Source organism: Mandrillus leucophaeus, unplaced genomic scaffold (assembly GCF_000951045.1).
Source record: "Mandrillus leucophaeus isolate KB7577 unplaced genomic scaffold, Mleu.le_1.0 Scaffold448, whole genome shotgun sequence".
NCBI lineage: Eukaryota > Metazoa > Chordata > Mammalia > Primates > Cercopithecidae > Mandrillus > Mandrillus leucophaeus.
This window is the reverse complement of record NW_012104787.1, coordinates 2,410,370-2,426,864: the sequence shown is the minus strand read 5'-3', so window position 1 is coordinate 2,426,864 and position 16,495 is coordinate 2,410,370. Positions and strand designations below refer to the sequence as shown.

Sequence of the window (16,495 nt, the reverse complement as noted above, 5' to 3'; positions counted from 1 at the left end):
GGGTTGTCCCCAACGGCACAGGCCTTCTCCACCCAGGTATTGCAAGTATCCCAGCGGTGGGCCTGGCCGCCACCCCCCTTTACCTTGAAGAGCTTGAGGGCCTCCGTCTGCAAGGCCTCAGAGGGCAGGGTGGTGAGGGAGGCGTATAGGCCGTCTTTGCTGTAGCACAGCATGGGGTGCCTCCAGAGCGGCGAATCTGCCCAAAGCACAGAACCAGAGAGCAGGGACAGTTACTACTGAGAGGGGACTCACCTCCCATTCACTGCCATCTTTAATTTATGGGGAAGAGAGTGGTTTATCTGCGACACTTGGGTTGTGCTGGGTTTATCATCCATGGAGTGTGGGGGGTACAGGTGGGCACTGCAATGAGCACCCTCATATAAGCATGACCTTTCTCATGGAATGGCAGTAGGGGTGAGTGTGCAAGGTTATGGGTGTCTGAGTGCAAGTGGATGTGTGCAGGGGAGCCGCTTTCTTACTGTGTCAGGTCTGGATGGAGGAGCACATGAATTGGTCAGAAACAAGCCTCAGAGCAGTAGTAAAGGGGTGTATGTGGTATATGCCATTAATCAGTTCCTCAGGGCCCTGAGAATCAGTAGCAAAACAAAGACTCCAAACAGGTTAGTCCGATCCCAATTTAGGCTTCACTCATTGATTTACAAACTCTTAACTATAGATTAACCAGCTACCTTCTTTCCTCAACCCTCTGCCCAGCCAGCAACGCAGCAGGTTGATCCAAGTAAAACATTTACCCAGGTCCCTGGAAAGCCTGCTTCCCAGATAAACTCCCCCAGATGCAGAGTGGTCACCTCAGTGTCTCAGCCGGAGACAGAGGGGCCCTGGAGCTTGGATGGGAACTTCCTCTCTGTGGCTTAGATGTTTTAAAAACAGCTTCAGAGTACAACACTGCTTTCTTTGGAATCTGGACCAATAGTCACCAAGCCACTACCCTCTGACCCAAGCAGTGGTGGCCACCCTTGCCTTACCTGGGTCTCCTTCACCATCCATCAGTTTTCCAATGAGCTGCTCATAGGCAGTGCCCACCTTGGCACTGCTGCCACCCGCAGCCACTGTGAGGTGGTAGAGCCACGTATCCTGGAAGAGGGCAGAAAGCCATCGGATGGGGACGGGGTGGGAAGAGTGGAGGCAAGAGCTCCAAGGAGGACTCCTTAAAGGGGCCAAGCCCATGTGGGGTTCAGCTAGTTTGGCTGGCATGAGTCAGGGCTACCTGGAAAGACTGAGGATCAGGTGAACATGAACCCAAGTTTCCAAATTTGCGATTCTATCACATGGCCTCAGTGAAGCAATGTTGGTCACTGGGAATAAATTCAGTATAAAGGAGTATTCCCATTCAGGGAATATTAGTTGCCCAAGTGTCCAGAAGGAAATAAACTTGAATTTTGAGAAGCTCAGGGGAAAGAGAAGAGAAGATCAGAATCACAGGTCCGAGCCTGGTCCTGGAGGCCCAGCCCTCTTCCTTACCTTTTCATGCTTGGTGCCAATGAGGAGGTAGGTGGGGCTGTGCTCTGCGGGGTGGATCACCAGGGTGCAGTGGGAGGAAAGCAACCGTCTGGTTCCTCCAGCCTCATAGTCCTCGTCTGAGTCACAGGATCGATCTACTTCCTCTATGTGCGCGTCCTGCACAGGCAGGCAGCCCAGGGGTCGCTGTGGACAGGAGACTTCCATGAATGGGAGAGCCAGTGGAGGACAAGGGAGTCTCCTTTCTCTGAATACATAGGCTCCGTGGAGCTGGGAATGGTGGATATGGACAGACAACAGGATGGGGAGGTGGAGACTACAGCATCCCAGCCAGGCTGGCAGCAGAATGAGGCTTGCTTGGAGAAGCACCAGAAACCCAGACAGGCAGAATCTCACACTCTGGAGGGAACCAGCCAACTGGTTTTGTATTTATCATGGGGTTACGTGGGGTAGGGACTTTCACCAGGACATGCAGCGGCGGTCATATGCTTCAGGGGAAGCAGGAGAGTGGGTATTGTGAGGAGGCTGAGGAAGTACCTTGTCCTCATGGCTCCGATAGTAGTAGAAGGTTTTCCCAACAAGAGCGCACCAGACCAGCTTGGAGTGGCCATGCTTTACCTGTAAGACAGAAATGAACTGGCATTATGAGAAGTAGGTGACTCTAGAAGTAAATCCAGCACTGGCAAAGAGAACTAGGTGACTCCAGAAACAAATCCAGGACTGGCAAAGAGAAGCCACAGAGAGACAGATTCGACCTATGGTAGAGATGGAGATGCCATTCGGGCTCCCTACTAATGGAACCACCCCTTTCACAGCGAGGGTGCCATGGCGCCCTGTGGCACCCCAGCCATCATGGGCTATTCAGTGACCTATGACCTGCCATGAAATGATTAGCCAGGCTAATAAGGTGTCCCCTCCAGGCATATGAAAATGGGAAGAACTTGCTAGGTGGCAGAGGCCACAGTTGTCAGGGTGCCGGGAGGGAGGGAGGGAAAACAGCAGGCTGAAGCCCTTGGGCAACCATGCATCATGAGGGAACAGAAGCTGCACATGGGTGGAGGAGAATGACATAAACAGACTGAACAAGAAGCAGAGGCACAGAGCGAGCCTGCCAGCCCTGAGCTTGCTGAGTGCAAGTCGCTTTGGTTCCTGCTGGTGTTCTGGTCTAGCTAATGTACTTCCTTGTTAACTTCTATTTTCTTGGGATTAACAACTGCTTCTCTGCTCTTTTCAACCAGAAGAGCCCTAATAAAAATGTCTTTCGGGTAGGCCTGGGATACTTTAAGCTTTAAGTCTTTGAGGGGCCATACCTACCTCACCCAGGTCTCTTCCTCCCATTATTAACACTGAGGTGGGTACAAGGTGTGGGTGGGTGACTGCCCCTAATGACCTCAAAATGGATACAAGATAATTCCTTCCCTTCTCTGTCTTGAGAATAGTTGTTCCGACGACCCTGATTTGTTTCCAGGGAATCACTCGCCATCACGTTGTGTGGCCAGACCACGTTTGAGGGCTGGCCAGCGAGTCACTGTGAGGAGGCTCCCAGAGAAAGGAACCCCGTATAAGGGGGACCCCACCAACCTCGGCACCCCACTCCTTGCTCCCCTGACTCGCAGGAGGCACACGTTCCTGCCCTATCAGCCCCACCCTGTACCTTGGTCAGCCAGCCCTTCACGGTGGGCTTGGTGCCCCCCCGAGGCAGAGCTGGAGGCCCGGTGGCCTGCACCTTCAGCAGGCTCTGGAGTACTCGGATCCACTCCTCCAGCAGGCTGGGTGAATCGGCCGTCAGGTAGTAGGTTTTCTTCTCAGAGATGAGCTGTGGAGGGCAAGATGTGGGGGCGGGGCAGCACGCTGGGAGAATGGAGTAACCGGGACCTGGCTCCGAGGTGGCACCTGTCCCTGAACCCAAGGGACCGGCCTTCTGCCTGCCCTAGTGCTCCCTCCTTTCTTTTCCTCCTCATCTTTTCCTCCCTGTCTCTCCTTCCTTCACTCCATCTCTCATATTCTATCTCATCTTCCTTTCTTGTACTCAAAGTTAGGATCACATCCAAATGTTGATCTAAAGTCTTTCATTCATGCTCATTTGGCCCCATCTTTGTTTCACTCATAGCCATATCCAAACCCAGCACCTCTCTGTCTAAAATACTAGCAGCTAGGAGCATGCTCACCTGAAATGTCTGTGAACCCTCCCCTCGAACAATTTGGCAGCGGGAGTTCAGATCCACTTGGCCTTGAGGTTTCCGGATGACATCACTCTGTACAGAAAGTATTGGGGAGGAGAGCCACTGAAGGTGGAGCCTTTCCGGAGCACCTCATTTACCCTTAGCTCTTCCTCCAGGTCAGAAGCAAAGGGAAACACGACTCCCAGCATTCCGGCTGTGTTATGATGGGTGACTTACTCTAGATTCTGGTTATAGCTAAATGGAACCTCAATCAGGAACATGGGTCCTTCTGAGAACCTCCCTATTTCATTCTGAGAACTCATGGCCAGGCTTAGGTCCCCAAGTGTGGCTCAAAGCTTCAGGTGTCCAGTGAGGTTGCCTCTCCCCACCTGCCAGACCTTTGCCCTCTGGCCTTGGGCCACATTCCCCCTCCTCCATCCCATCTGACATAGTCCAGGGTGTGACGTGGAGTCCTTTCGACTGCAGTGCTGGGCAGGGAGATTCTCACCGGGGACTTGTAGTACATAATCTGTCCCTGTCTCAGGACAAACCAGCGCCTCTTCCACGTCTTCACCCGGCTCCCCATTTTCAGCAGGTAGCCCGACTTCTCCAGTGACTCCTGAGGGGTGGAAGGGTGTAGGGGGAAGATGAAGAAAGGGGAAATCACTCAGGGCTCCCAGACATCACACAGGTCCGAGTGGTCCAGCTGCCTCACTACTCTGTCATCAATGAAATACAAAATTATTGAGTACCTACTCAGTGTATTTTCAGAATACCATACCCTGCTACGGTTCAGGGAGGGCTAAATAAAACATGGGTGGTCCTGCCAAGGAAGGGCTTCCGTGCTAGCTGGGGAAGGCCTCACTATGAGAAGGTAGCAGAGCAGGGGCTGCTAGAGGGAGAGCCTGGCCAGCGAGAGCCTCAGGAGAGAGCCGGCCCTGAGCTGGCCTTGTTAGGACAGGTCAGCCACTCTCTCAAAGACTGAGATAAGGAAGAAGACCATTCCAGGCAGCACAGACAGGGAGAGGGCAAGGCAGGTCTGGGCGACCATGGACACACCAGCCAGGCGGGACTGGAGGGTCATGGAGCCAGGGAGATGATGGGGCAGTAGAGAGGTGTGAGCAAGGGATGGGGAATTACATCTGGATGGATGCTAGCCCTGGCATGTAGTGGCACAGCTTGGAGCCTCAGGCTTCTCATCCATAAAATGGGCTAATGACCCCAAGAGGATTGTGAGGACAAATGAGACAATGCCTGGAAACTGAGCACAGTGCCTGGTGCCCTCTAAGAGTTCAATAAATGTTAGCTTGCGTTAGCATTCCAGGTGATAAAACAAAGTCATATATGGAAAACTCCTCACGGGGCCTGGTGGGCCACAGCAGGCTCTCAGTAACTGGCCATTGCTGGTATTCCAGGAGCTCTCTGGGCTCCCTCCTTCCTTCCTCGTGGGGTCTGTGTCTGACTCCATAACTGTACACCCCCAGCCCACGCCCCCTGCCCCCATCCCCCAGCTCTAGGGACCCCTCACGTCAGGCGGCTACTGCCTGTGTCTTGTGCTGAGGGTCCCAGCAGCCTCTGCTGACATTCTGCTCCCACCCTGCCCCCGCCCGTTTCCCGGCTCACCCCGCCCAGGCCCAGCCCGTCGGTGGAGTAGGATGAGGTGCGCTGCAGTTTGTGCTCAGGCTCTGAGTAGTCACTGTCCAGCGAGCAGGCGTCTGGGGGAATGGCGTAGTCACCCTCCGAGCTCAGTGAGGACATGGAGACGCCTTGCCGAGGGAGGAGGAGTCAAGGCCCGGGTCCCACACCTCCCTGACTCAGGCAGCCCGGGAGCTGCTGAGCCTTGACCACCCACTCGGGACCCGCTTTCTGGGGCTGGAGGTGGAGCTGCTGGGGGGGTCATGAGCTCAGATCAAGTGGGGATCCCCATGTTCAAGTGCCCATGGGAAGAGGTGAGGGACTCCTTGCTGCTGCACCCTGCCCCTGCTCCCCTTCTCTGTACCTCTCTTGATGGCTCGGGGGCTGCCTAGTCCACTGGTCTTCCTGGACTCAGAGCAGGGCACTGAGATTCGGAAACTCGCCTGAGAGCTGCAGTCATCGTCAGACCCAGAGGACTCGTCCATAAAGGGCATGTTGCTGATCTGCGTGGCTCTCTGCAAGACAGGCCCCTCCCTCACTGCAGCTCAGGCTGCAAAACAGTCCTCTCCCACCCTGCAGCTTGCACTCCTGCTCCAAGCGTCCATGGTGTGGCCAACCCCCAGCCAGGACTCTGAACAGACAACTGTCCAGTGTAAGGTCCCTCCTGGCCTCACTCCTGTGTCATGACCTCCATGTTTCTCAGGCCTCCCTTCCCACACACCATCTTCTGCGGTCCCCAAAGCAGCTGCCCATCACGACTGAACGCCTGCCCACTGTAATCCTCACTCCTTGCCACTAGGGGGCCCAAAAGCTACACCACAGACCATGTGTGCCATGCAAGCTTTAAAAATGTGTAGGGTCGCAACAATCGATGATTGCATCTCCATTGGCAAACATTTAAAGTGACTAAGTGTTGGTGAGAGCATGGGGAGAAGATGAGGAAAACGAAACGCTAGTGTGTAAGGCATTTTTAGAAGGTAATTTGGCAGTACCTGTCAAAAATTAAAACATGCATATAATTTGCCCAGAAATCCCACCTCTAGAACTCTGTCCTACAGAAATATGTAGATATAAGTTCACAAAGACATATGTGCACAGCGATGTTCATGGCAACATTCATATTAGAGAAAAATAGGGACACAGCCTAAATTATCATTGGAGGAAAGCTTTAGGTATTAATAGTTATGGTGCTTTGATACCAAGGGTACTGGACACCTATAGAAGGCGTGGTGGCTCATGCCTGTAATCCCAGCACTTTGGGAGGCCAAGGCAGGTGGATCACAATGTCAAGAGATCAAGACCATCCTGGCTAACACGGTGAAACCCGTCTCTACTAACAATACAAAAATTAGCTGTGCGTGGTGGTGCGTGCCTGTAGTTCCAGCTACTTGGGAGGCTGAGGCAGGAGAATTGCTTGAACCCGGGAGGTGGAGGTTGCAGTGAGCCAAGGTCGCACCACTGCACTCCAGCCTGGTGACAGAGCCAGACTCCGTCTCGGAAAAAAAAAGAGGAGGTAGGGAAGGATAACCTGATGTGGTTATTCATGTGGTTAGGTGAACAAGCAAGGCATAGAATGACATGTATATGAGCACCTTTTGTGTGCACACAGGAGACAGTGAGAATGTGCTGCATATTTATAAATGCATCAAAAGGCCTTACTGAATAAACACTAAACCACTCACGACAGCTTCCTCTGGACTTACGAATTAGGGATAAGCCATGTGAGGGGAAATTTCACTTTTGGTTTTTTATCCTTCTATAAAAAATTTTATCAAGTATTACTATTATGATTCACAAACCAATAACAGAGACAAAAATGTGTATGAAAATATTGCAATTATATCTGATTTTTGTTTTTAAAATGTAATGACGTTACGGGAATATAAGTTGGAATATACCTAAATAATTCTAGAAGGAGCCCTGCTGCCCTCTGGGACCTGGGGAGTGGGGCAGACATGAGAAAAGACGGGGAGGCCCATACAGCGGGCATAGGCTTAACCTTCTTACCTTGTCCACATTCATACTGATTCAAATTTTTGTAAATGTGGAATTTTTATAATAACAACCTAATAAACAATAAAACAAAATGATATATGCTGGGCTGAGCTCCCTGGCCAGGGTAACCATGTGCAGAAGCCTGGTCCTAGCGGGGAGGGGGGAGGGATTGCATTGGGAGTTATACCTGATGTAAATGACGAGTTGATGGGTGCTGACGAGTTGATGGGTGCAGCACACCAACATGGCACAAGTATACATATGTAACAAACCTGCATGTTATGCACATGTACCCTAGAACTTAAAGTATAATAATAAAAAATAAAATAAAATAAAGAAGCCTGGCCCTAGAGCCCCGCTCCGGTCATTGGATGATGAGGCCAGGGGCCTTTGCTGATGAGACACCCCCTATTTGTGCAGCAGTTTCTTACCCCCTTCAGTGCTGTGTAGACAGGCACAGTGACATTCTTGTAGACCAGGCCAGAGAAAGACCCAGGGGAAGCAAGGGCAGGAGGGCTTGAAGCTGAGCAGGGAAGAGAGGAATGAGATTACTCAAGGGCATAACCCAGGAAGAGGTGTGGGAGAAGCAGAGAACGGGGCAGATGGCATTCCCTCCAGGAGCAAGCTGGTGACAGATCTCAAGAGGGGGGCCAGGGCTCTGTTCATCTTCTCCCCTTGACTCACTTTGGGGACCATGATCTCCATGTGGTAAAGGATCCCTCACAATAGAATCCAAAGGCCTTACCCTTTAACCATTTTCTCCTCCATGACGTTTGCACAGTGTTCCACTGTTGCAGATGTGAGTTACAAATCATGCGGCTATGGGACCACCCCACAGCCCCCCCTTGTGGAGATTTGGTGGCTGGCTGGAGAGGAGCCAGTGAGTGGGGTCCATGTAAATCAGGACACTTGGGACTCCTCCCACCCACGGCCCTGGCACTGCAGAAGGGAAGCCTGTGCAGGTGGGAGGCTGGGCTGGATGCCCCCCTCTCAGATCCCTTCCAGCTCTGTGACTGGCTACTTCCCTGTGATGGGCTGAACCTGTACAACTTCCCTTTCCCTCCTAGGTGGGCCTTGCTGTGATTTCACCTGAACTTCACCTGCTGGGGAGGGGAACAGGGTGCCAGGCAACATTGGCCCTGGGTGTTGCTTGGAGTCTTCTCCTCCCCGCTTGCCCACCCTGCCCACCTTGGGTGTTTGGTGCCTCCAAGCGTCACGTGGGGACTCACTGTAGGGGAAAAATGTGCCCTAAGTTCCCACATGTGGAACTCACCGCAGCAGGCAGTATTACTTCTGGGAGACACGTCTGAGAGCCGCATGCCCGATGTGGCCACAGCGTAGATACGGCTCTCCTGAAACACGAGGTCCTAGGAGGGTCAGGGCCCAGCATCATGCCCACCCCACCCCCTCCAGGCATGTGCAGGAAAAAGCATGGCTTTGGGGGTGGGCAGACCTGCAGGGGGCAGTGACTCGCTAATAAATCTTGAGCAAGTTACTTCATTTCTGAGACTCATTTTCCCCTGCTCTAAATGGGGGTAATAATACTTACCTTTCAGGTTGCTGTGAGAATCAGTGAAATACTTAAGGTAAGCATTTAACACCTGGAATATAATCAGTGCCCAACAGTTCCCTGTCTTGCCTCCACCCTTCACCTTTGGGGCAAAGGAGGTTCAACAGAAGATAGGTCAGTAACCTGTTGCTCTGAATCCTACCCATTTTAGAAACCGTTGGGTCTCAAGATCTCACCCCCCCAAGTTAGGGATATTGATAATGAAGAAGCCACTGGTGCCACACAACAAGGGCTCTTTTGTAAGCCAGTTGTTTGGAACTTAGGGCACATTTTTTAAAAATTCTCTATTGTTTCTTTTTCTAAAAAATTATTTGTTTGTTTTTTAAGTTCCAGGGTACATGTGCAAGATGTGAAGGTTTTTATATAGGTAAGCGTGTGTCATGGTGGTCAGCTGCACCTAACAACCCATCACCTAGGTATTAATCCCAGCATGCGTTAGCTCTTTTCCCTAATACTCTCCCACCACCGCCCTTCCCTGCCAGGCCCCGCTAAGTGTTGTTCCCCTCCCTGTGTCCATGTGTTCTCATCGTCCAGCTCCCACTTGTAAGTGAGAAGATGCAGTGTTTGGTTTTCTGTTCCTATGTCAGTTTGCTGAAGATAATGGCTTCCAGCTCCATTCATGTCCCTGCAAAGGACATGACCTCATTCCTGTTTATGGCTGCATTGTATTCCATGGTATATATATATACCACATTTTCTTTATCCAGTCTACCACTGACGGGCACTTGGGTTGATTCCGTGTCTTTGCTATTGTGAACAGTGCAGTGATGAACGTATGTGGGAACTTAGGGCACATTTTTCCCCTACAGGAATAATGTCGTATCATGGCTAGGCTTCAGGGCCAATCTACAAAGCCTATTTTGCCCAACAGTTCTCCAGCATCCCCATGCAGAAGACACTGGGAGAATGCCTATCCTGGGTCTGAAGTAGGCCAAAGGCCAAAGGAGCTTTTCCTAATGGCCCCGATTGCTCATAAACAACCCACATGGCTCCCTGCACCTTCTATATCTGTTTGCTCCACTGAGCCTTTGGTCAGCCTTTGGAGGAATGTCCTGCTGGCTCAGGGAGGCAGCTAGATGTGCTGTCACCTGGTGGGGTCAGATGGGCTAGGAGATGGTGTTGGAAGGGAGGTGGGTGCCTATTGGGGTGTATCCCAGAGGAGAACAGCAGCCCTGGGGCACCTGGGAGGAGAGAGGGCAGAGCTGATGAGTGCTGCCATGAGACGCTGAGGTCACTGGAGGGGCGGCAAGGCAGGAGACAGAGAGGCAGTGAGGAAGGAGGCCAAGGAGGGCCCTGCAGCAGGGCAGGGAGTTTTTGTGCTCGTGTAGGGCAGATACACCAGGCCCAAATAAAATTAGGCATAAAAAGGATTATTTCTGCCCACAGCGGTGGTGGAATTTAACCAAGGACAGGCCTCTAACTTTGCAGAGGAAATGAAACTGAAGTTTGAAGGATTTAGGTGAAACAAAACCTACAACTGTTTGACAAAAGGTTATCTAATGCCTAACTCACAAGGTTGTTTTAAGGATTAACTGAAAAAAGGGCTTTCCAAACTCTAAGGTACATAAGTATTTCTCACACCCTCAGATTGAGAAATGTCCTCTGACATTTCTTTTTTTTTCCCCCTCCAGACGGTTACTGCCCCATTCCCCACCCCCCGCCATGGTTACTGCCTGGGAGAGAGAGAGGCTGGGCTGTTTGGCCACTGTGATTTCTTAAGCCCTCCCTGGAACAGGAGTGATCACGCCTCAGGGGCCTGGGAAGGAGCTAGCATTGTGTCTTGTTTTCCCCAGGAGCAAGTTACAAAGGGGATAGCAAACAGGATGAGATCTCCTTACATTCTTTTGGCTGATTCTTGGGTCCTCGGGGCCTAGCTGGGGGCAGGGAGGGTCTATGGGAAGACCTGCCCCTGCCCCTTTAATGCTTCATCCCAGAGTTCAGCTGAGGTTCCTGGGGAGAATGTCATCTGATATGCTTTCTATACAGAACAAGAGGAGAGAATAACTCCTCGTCTTCCCATTCCTCCTCTCCTCCTCCACCCTCTCTCTCGCACACACACACTTAACCTGTTCAGATAGAGAAGACCCACTCTTTTTTTTTTTTTTTTCTAAGACAGGGTCCGGCTCTGTTGCCCAGGCTGTAGCACAGTGGCAAGATCTTGACTCATGGCAACCTTCACCTCCCTAGGCTCAAACCTAACTTCCACTTAAGCCTCCTGAGTAGCTGGGACTACCAGCATGTGCCACCATGCTCAGTTAATTTTTGTATCTTTTTTGGTAGAGATGGAGTTTTGCCGTGTTGCCCAGGTTGTCTTGAACTTCTGGGCTCAAGCAATCTACCTGCTTCTGTCTCCCAAAGTGCTGGGATTATAGGTGTGAGGCACTGCACCCGGCCCAAGACCCACTCTTAAGCTATCACAGTGAATGGCTGTATTTTGGCAAAATGGCAAAGGGAGCAACGCTTCTTTCTGGTAGCAGCTGCACATTCCTTGCCTGACTGCTCCCCGTTCCCAACCTCTGCGTTTGGACGTCAGAGCAAGAAGAGGGCCAGCAGCCCAGGGGACCAGTGCTCTTCCATCTCCTAGTCTTCCTGATGTGCCCCACGCTTGGCTCAACTGGGTCTCCAGTCTTCCAGGTGTCCTTGTAACAACTAGAAGCTGGTCAACAGTCACTGACAAGGATATAGCCCAAAAGTCTAGGGCTGTGCGTCTCCCGAACCAGCATTTCTTTTTGTTTTGTTTTGTTTTGTTTTGTTTTTGAGACAATCTCCTCTATCGCCCAGGCTGGAGTGCAGTGGTGCAGTCTCAGCTTACTGCAACCTCTGCCTCCCGGGTTCAAGCGATTCTCCTGCCTCAGGCTCCCAAGTAGCCGGGACTATAGGTGCGCACCACCGTGCCCAAATAATTTTTGTATTTTTAGTAGAGATGGGGTTTCGCCATGTTGGCCAGGCTGGTCTCGAACTCCTAACCTCAAGTGATCTGCCTGCCTCAGCCTCCCAAAGTGCTGGGATTACAGGCATGAGCCACCGTGCCTGGCTTAGAACCAGCATTTCAAAAGGAGGCCCTGGGAGGTACTGCTGAAAATACAGGTCTCCCGAGCAGTGGTGTGGGGTGAGTCCACCCTGATGCTACCCCCCTCTCCCAAGTGACCTCATTCCTCCTGCTGCCAGGAGCCAATGCTTAGATGTCCCCCATGGTATTGCTGCACACCCCAGAAGCATATGTGGAGGGGATGTCTGCCCATGAATAAGACTGACATTTGCTCTGGCAATGTCCCTTAAGAGGAAGTACAGCTGGAGTGTGAGAGCTGGGCTTCAGTGCAGCTGGAACTACATTTAAAGCCTGGCTCTCAGACCAGGTGAGGTGGCTCTCGTAGCTGACGAAGGAGGATCACTTGAGGCCAGGAGTTTGAGACCAGCCTGGGCAACATAGGGATACTCCAACCCTACGAAAAATTTAAAAAATTAGCCAGGTGTGGTGGCGTGCATCTGTAGTCCCGGTTACTCAGGAGGCTGGGGTGGAAAGATCCCTTGAGTCCAGGAGTACAAGGCTGCAGTGGGCTGTGATTGTGCCACTGCACTCCAGCCTGAGTGACAGAGCAAGACACTGTCTCTCAAGTAAATAAATAAATAAAGCCTGGCTCCCTCACTAACTATCACATGACCTTGGGCAAGTACCTAAGTCTGTGGGGAACAGTGGTTTCCTGACCTGTAAAAGGGAGAAACCACACCTTACTCCTTGCAAGGAAGGGAGCCTTCCCACAGGCTCTGTGTGAAGCCCTTAATACCCGCAGGCCATTTTCACTGGTGACCTGTGAAATGTCATTTTTATAGCCTGTCTCATTTTTATTTTAACTTTTTATCATGGAAAATGTCAGACACAGAGCCAGACACCAGTGGCTCACACCCGTAATCCCAGCACTTTGGAGGTCAAGGTGGGAGGACCACTTGAGCCTAGGAGTTCGAGACTAGCCAGAGCAACACAGTGAGAGCCCATCTCCACAAAAAATTAAAAAATAGCTGGGCATGGTGGTACATGCCTGTAGTCCCAGCTACTGGGGAGGCTGAGGTGGGGGAATTGCTTGAGCCCGGGAAGTTGAGGCTGCAGTGAGCTGTGATTGCACCATTGCACTGCAGCCTGGGCAAGAGAGTGAGACTCTGTCTCAAAAAAAAAATAAGGAAAAGAAAAAAAAATGTCAGCCTGGGCAACATGGTGAAACCCTGTCTCTACTAAAAATACAAAAATTAGCCAGACATGGTGCCGCATGCCTGTAGTCCCACCTACTTAGGAGGCTGAAGTAGGAGGATTACTTGAGCCCAGGAGGCAGAGGTCGCAGTGAGCCAAGACTCCACCACTGCATTCCAGCCTGGGCGACAGAGTAAGACCCTGTCTCAATTAAAAAAAGAATGATCTCATGTGCCCATCACCCAGCTCTGCAAAGATTAAAGAGGTGTGGTCAGTTATGCTTCATCTGTGTCCCCACTCCTGGCCACCAACCAGATCATTGCTTCTGAAGTATTTCTACCAGACAGACGTCAAGACATTTTATCCAATGTTACGAGTAAGGAAGCTGGCCTGGTTCAGTTGCCTGTAATCTCAGTACTTTGGGAGGCCTAGGCAGGTGAATCACTTGAGGTCAGAAGTTTGAGACTAGCCTGGTCAACATGGTGAAACCCTGTCTCTACTAAAATTATAAAAAGTACACTTTGGGAGGCTGAGGCGGACAGATCACGAGGTCAGGAGATCAAGACCATCCTGGCTAACATGGTGAAACCCTATCTTTACTAAAAATACAAAAAATTGGCTGGGCATGGTGGCGGGCACCTGTGGTCCCAGCTACTCGGGAGGCTGAGGCAGGAGAACCAGGGAGGCAGAGCTTGCAGTGAGCAAAGATCGTGCCACTGCACTCCAGCCTGGGCAACAGAGCAAGACTCCGTCTCAAAAAGAAAAAAAAAGAAAAGAAATTAGCTGGGCATGGTGGCACACACCTGTAATTCCAGCTACTTGGGAGGCTGAGGCAGGAGAATTGCCTGAACCCAGGAGGCAGAGGTTGCAGTGAGCCAAGATCGTGCCATTGCACTCCAGCCTGGGCAAGAAGGGAAGGGAAGGGAAGGGGAAGGGGAAGGGAAAGGGAAAGGGAAAGGGAAAGGGAAAGGGGAAGGGGAAGGAGAAGGGGAAGGAGAAGGGAGCCAACATTTACCTACCACCTACTGTGAACCACTACTGTAAGTACTTTCATAACAACCTTATAAAGTAGGTACTATTATCCCCATTTTATAGATAGGGAAGCTGAGGCACAGAGGTTCAGTAACATGCCCAAGGTCACATAGTTAACAGTTCAACCCTAGTAGTTTGCTTCTGGGGCCTATGCTCTTTACCATTATACCAAACCATCTGAAAGACTCACAAAGATTCAATGAGAAAAGGTATGCAAGGCACCCAGCTTGATGTATGGTGCACGGTGAGCACTCAGGAAATGACAGTCAACTGCCATTCACATCATTCTGAATTCTAGCTCTGACCCTCACTGGTTGGGTGGTCTGCACAGGCTCCATGGTACCTGCCTGCCACGGCCACCATGAGGATGCCAGCAGCCTCCTTTCCTGCTCAGTGCATGGCTGTGCTCAGCCAGCAGTGTTCTTGTCATTAGCTCTGCTCTTCTGCCCAGCCCGGAGCTTGCCTCTTACCCAGGATGAAAACTGGTGCAGCGGGGGTGTAGGTGGCTTGTTACCCAGCTCCACTTCCTCCAGCTCAGCTCCAAGGGCCTTCGGGCTCTCTCTTTCCTCATTCTTCCCTGCTGGGGGTGGCTCCTCCATCTCCATCTTCTCTGGTTCCTCCCGGTACCTAGCTCGGGACTCCAGCTCAGGAAGGCCAGAGGGGTGGAGGGCTGAGAAGGCCCCAATCTCAATGCTCACCACACGGTCAAAGTGCCCATGGCCCACCTGGGGCTGGCTGTGGTGCCTTTTGGTCAACTGGATGCTGTCCCGTGGGGTGCCAGGAGTCCGCACCTTTGGTAGGGTCAGACTGCTGCCAGGGCCACCTTCCCTGGCAGAGGTCTTTATCCCAGGGAGCATCCCTCTCTGGGCAGTAACCAGACCCTCACCCCAGGAAGCTGAACCACATCTGAAGGTACGAAGCTTCATGCATGGCTGGTGGGGAGGGCCCTCTCTTCCCAGATGAGGTTGAAGGGGCTTGGCCTCTACCATTTCCCCAGAATGGACCGTGCTGGAACTAGAATCCTCCAAGGGACTTGCTGCTTCAGAAACAGAGTCCTTGCTCTGCAGGGCACCTGGGGAAGGTGCAAGCACAGCTGCCTTCAGACCCTCGGCCTGGGAGCCACTGTTCTGGCCCGTGGGCTGGATTCCCGGCTCTGAAGGGACCGAATCCTGCTCTGCAGCTCCGTGGGAGGGCACCAGCAGCTTCCGCGAAGGAGCTATCTGAATAGCTGTGGTTGGGGTAAAAACAGTCACATTGAGAGCTCCCGTAGCTCAGCCCCATATCCACCACACACACCTACCGCACACCTGCACACCCTGGCCTGCCTACCTTCTAGTGCATCTTGAAGGGCTCCCACCTGCTCCACCAGGTGCTGATTATGGCTTTTCAGATGCTGATTCTCCATCTCAAGCTGAGCAAAAAGAAAAATGAAGATTTAGGACACCCAGCCTACAGGTTTAGACATACTTTTTCAATTCTTTTTTTTTTTTAATAAAGGGTCTCGTTCTGTTGGCCAGACTGAAGTGCAGTGGAGCAGTCTTGGCTCACTGCAGCCTTGACCTCCCAGGCCCAAGTGATCCTCCCACCTCAGCCTCCTGAGTAGCTGGAACCATAGACGCACACCACCAGGCCCAGCCAATTTCGTTTATTTTTTGTAGAGACAAGCTCTCGCTATGTTGCCCAGGCTGGTCTCAAACTCCTGGACTCAAACAATCTGCCCACCTCAGCCTCCCAAAGTGCTGGGATTACAGGCATGTGCCACTGCGCCTGGCTGCGGCATTTTCTTTTCTTTTCTTTTCTTTTTTGAGACAAGATCTGCCTCTATCACCTAGGCTGGAGTGCAGTGGTGCAATCTTGGCTCACTGCAACCTCTGCTTCCAGGGCTCAAGCCATCCTCCTACCTTAGCCTCCCACCTCAGCCTCCCGAGTAGCTGAGACTACAGGTGCATGCCACTATGCCTGGCTAATTTTTGTATTTTTTGTAGAGACAGGGTTTTACCATGTTGGCCAGGCTGGTCTCAAACTCCTAGTGTCAAGCAATCCACCTGCCTAGGCCTCCCACAGTGCTGCTGGGACTATAGGTATGGGTCACCGCCCCCAGCCTGCATTTTCTTTTAAATTAAGTCCAACACACTTCTATTGAGTATCTTTTAGCAAGGGTTGGGACTGTGAGAATATGCAGGTAAGCCAGGCATCAGTTCTGTCCCCAAGAACTTGCAGCCTAGCAGGTGACCTGAGATATGCATCCAAAGAAGGGGATAGAAGGCAAAATGAGCCGATACCCTCTTGCAGGTGTGAACCACTTGTGTGGGGAGCACAGAGGAAAAGATGTATGTTCGTCAGCCAGGCGTGATGGCTCACGCCTGTAATCCCAGCACTTTGGGAGGCTGAGGTGGGTGGATCACCTGAGGTCAGGAGTTCAAGACCAGCCTGGCCAAC

The 16,495-nt window shown here is 51.8% G+C and overlaps 1 protein-coding gene across 1 annotated transcript in view; it reads right to left on the bottom strand.

Annotated features, from left to right (window-relative positions):
* Positions 1-16,495, bottom strand: part of PLEKHH1 (pleckstrin homology domain containing, family H (with MyTH4 domain) member 1) — a 47,999-nt gene that overhangs the window by 12,188 nt on the left and 19,316 nt on the right. The window contains exons 5-17 of the mRNA XM_011994231.1: positions 15,386-15,467; positions 14,527-15,284; positions 8,545-8,623; positions 7,703-7,794; positions 5,641-5,791; positions 5,265-5,407; positions 4,150-4,260; positions 3,648-3,734; positions 3,134-3,295; positions 2,017-2,097; positions 1,483-1,665; positions 987-1,095; positions 84-196 (exon numbers count right to left, since the gene is read on the bottom strand). Coding sequence (XP_011849621.1) covers positions 84-196; positions 987-1,095; positions 1,483-1,665; positions 2,017-2,097; positions 3,134-3,295; positions 3,648-3,734; positions 4,150-4,260; positions 5,265-5,407; positions 5,641-5,791; positions 7,703-7,794; positions 8,545-8,623; positions 14,527-15,284; positions 15,386-15,467 — 2,151 coding nt within the window. The remainder of the gene's footprint in view (positions 1-83; positions 197-986; positions 1,096-1,482; positions 1,666-2,016; positions 2,098-3,133; positions 3,296-3,647; positions 3,735-4,149; positions 4,261-5,264; positions 5,408-5,640; positions 5,792-7,702; positions 7,795-8,544; positions 8,624-14,526; positions 15,285-15,385; positions 15,468-16,495) is intronic.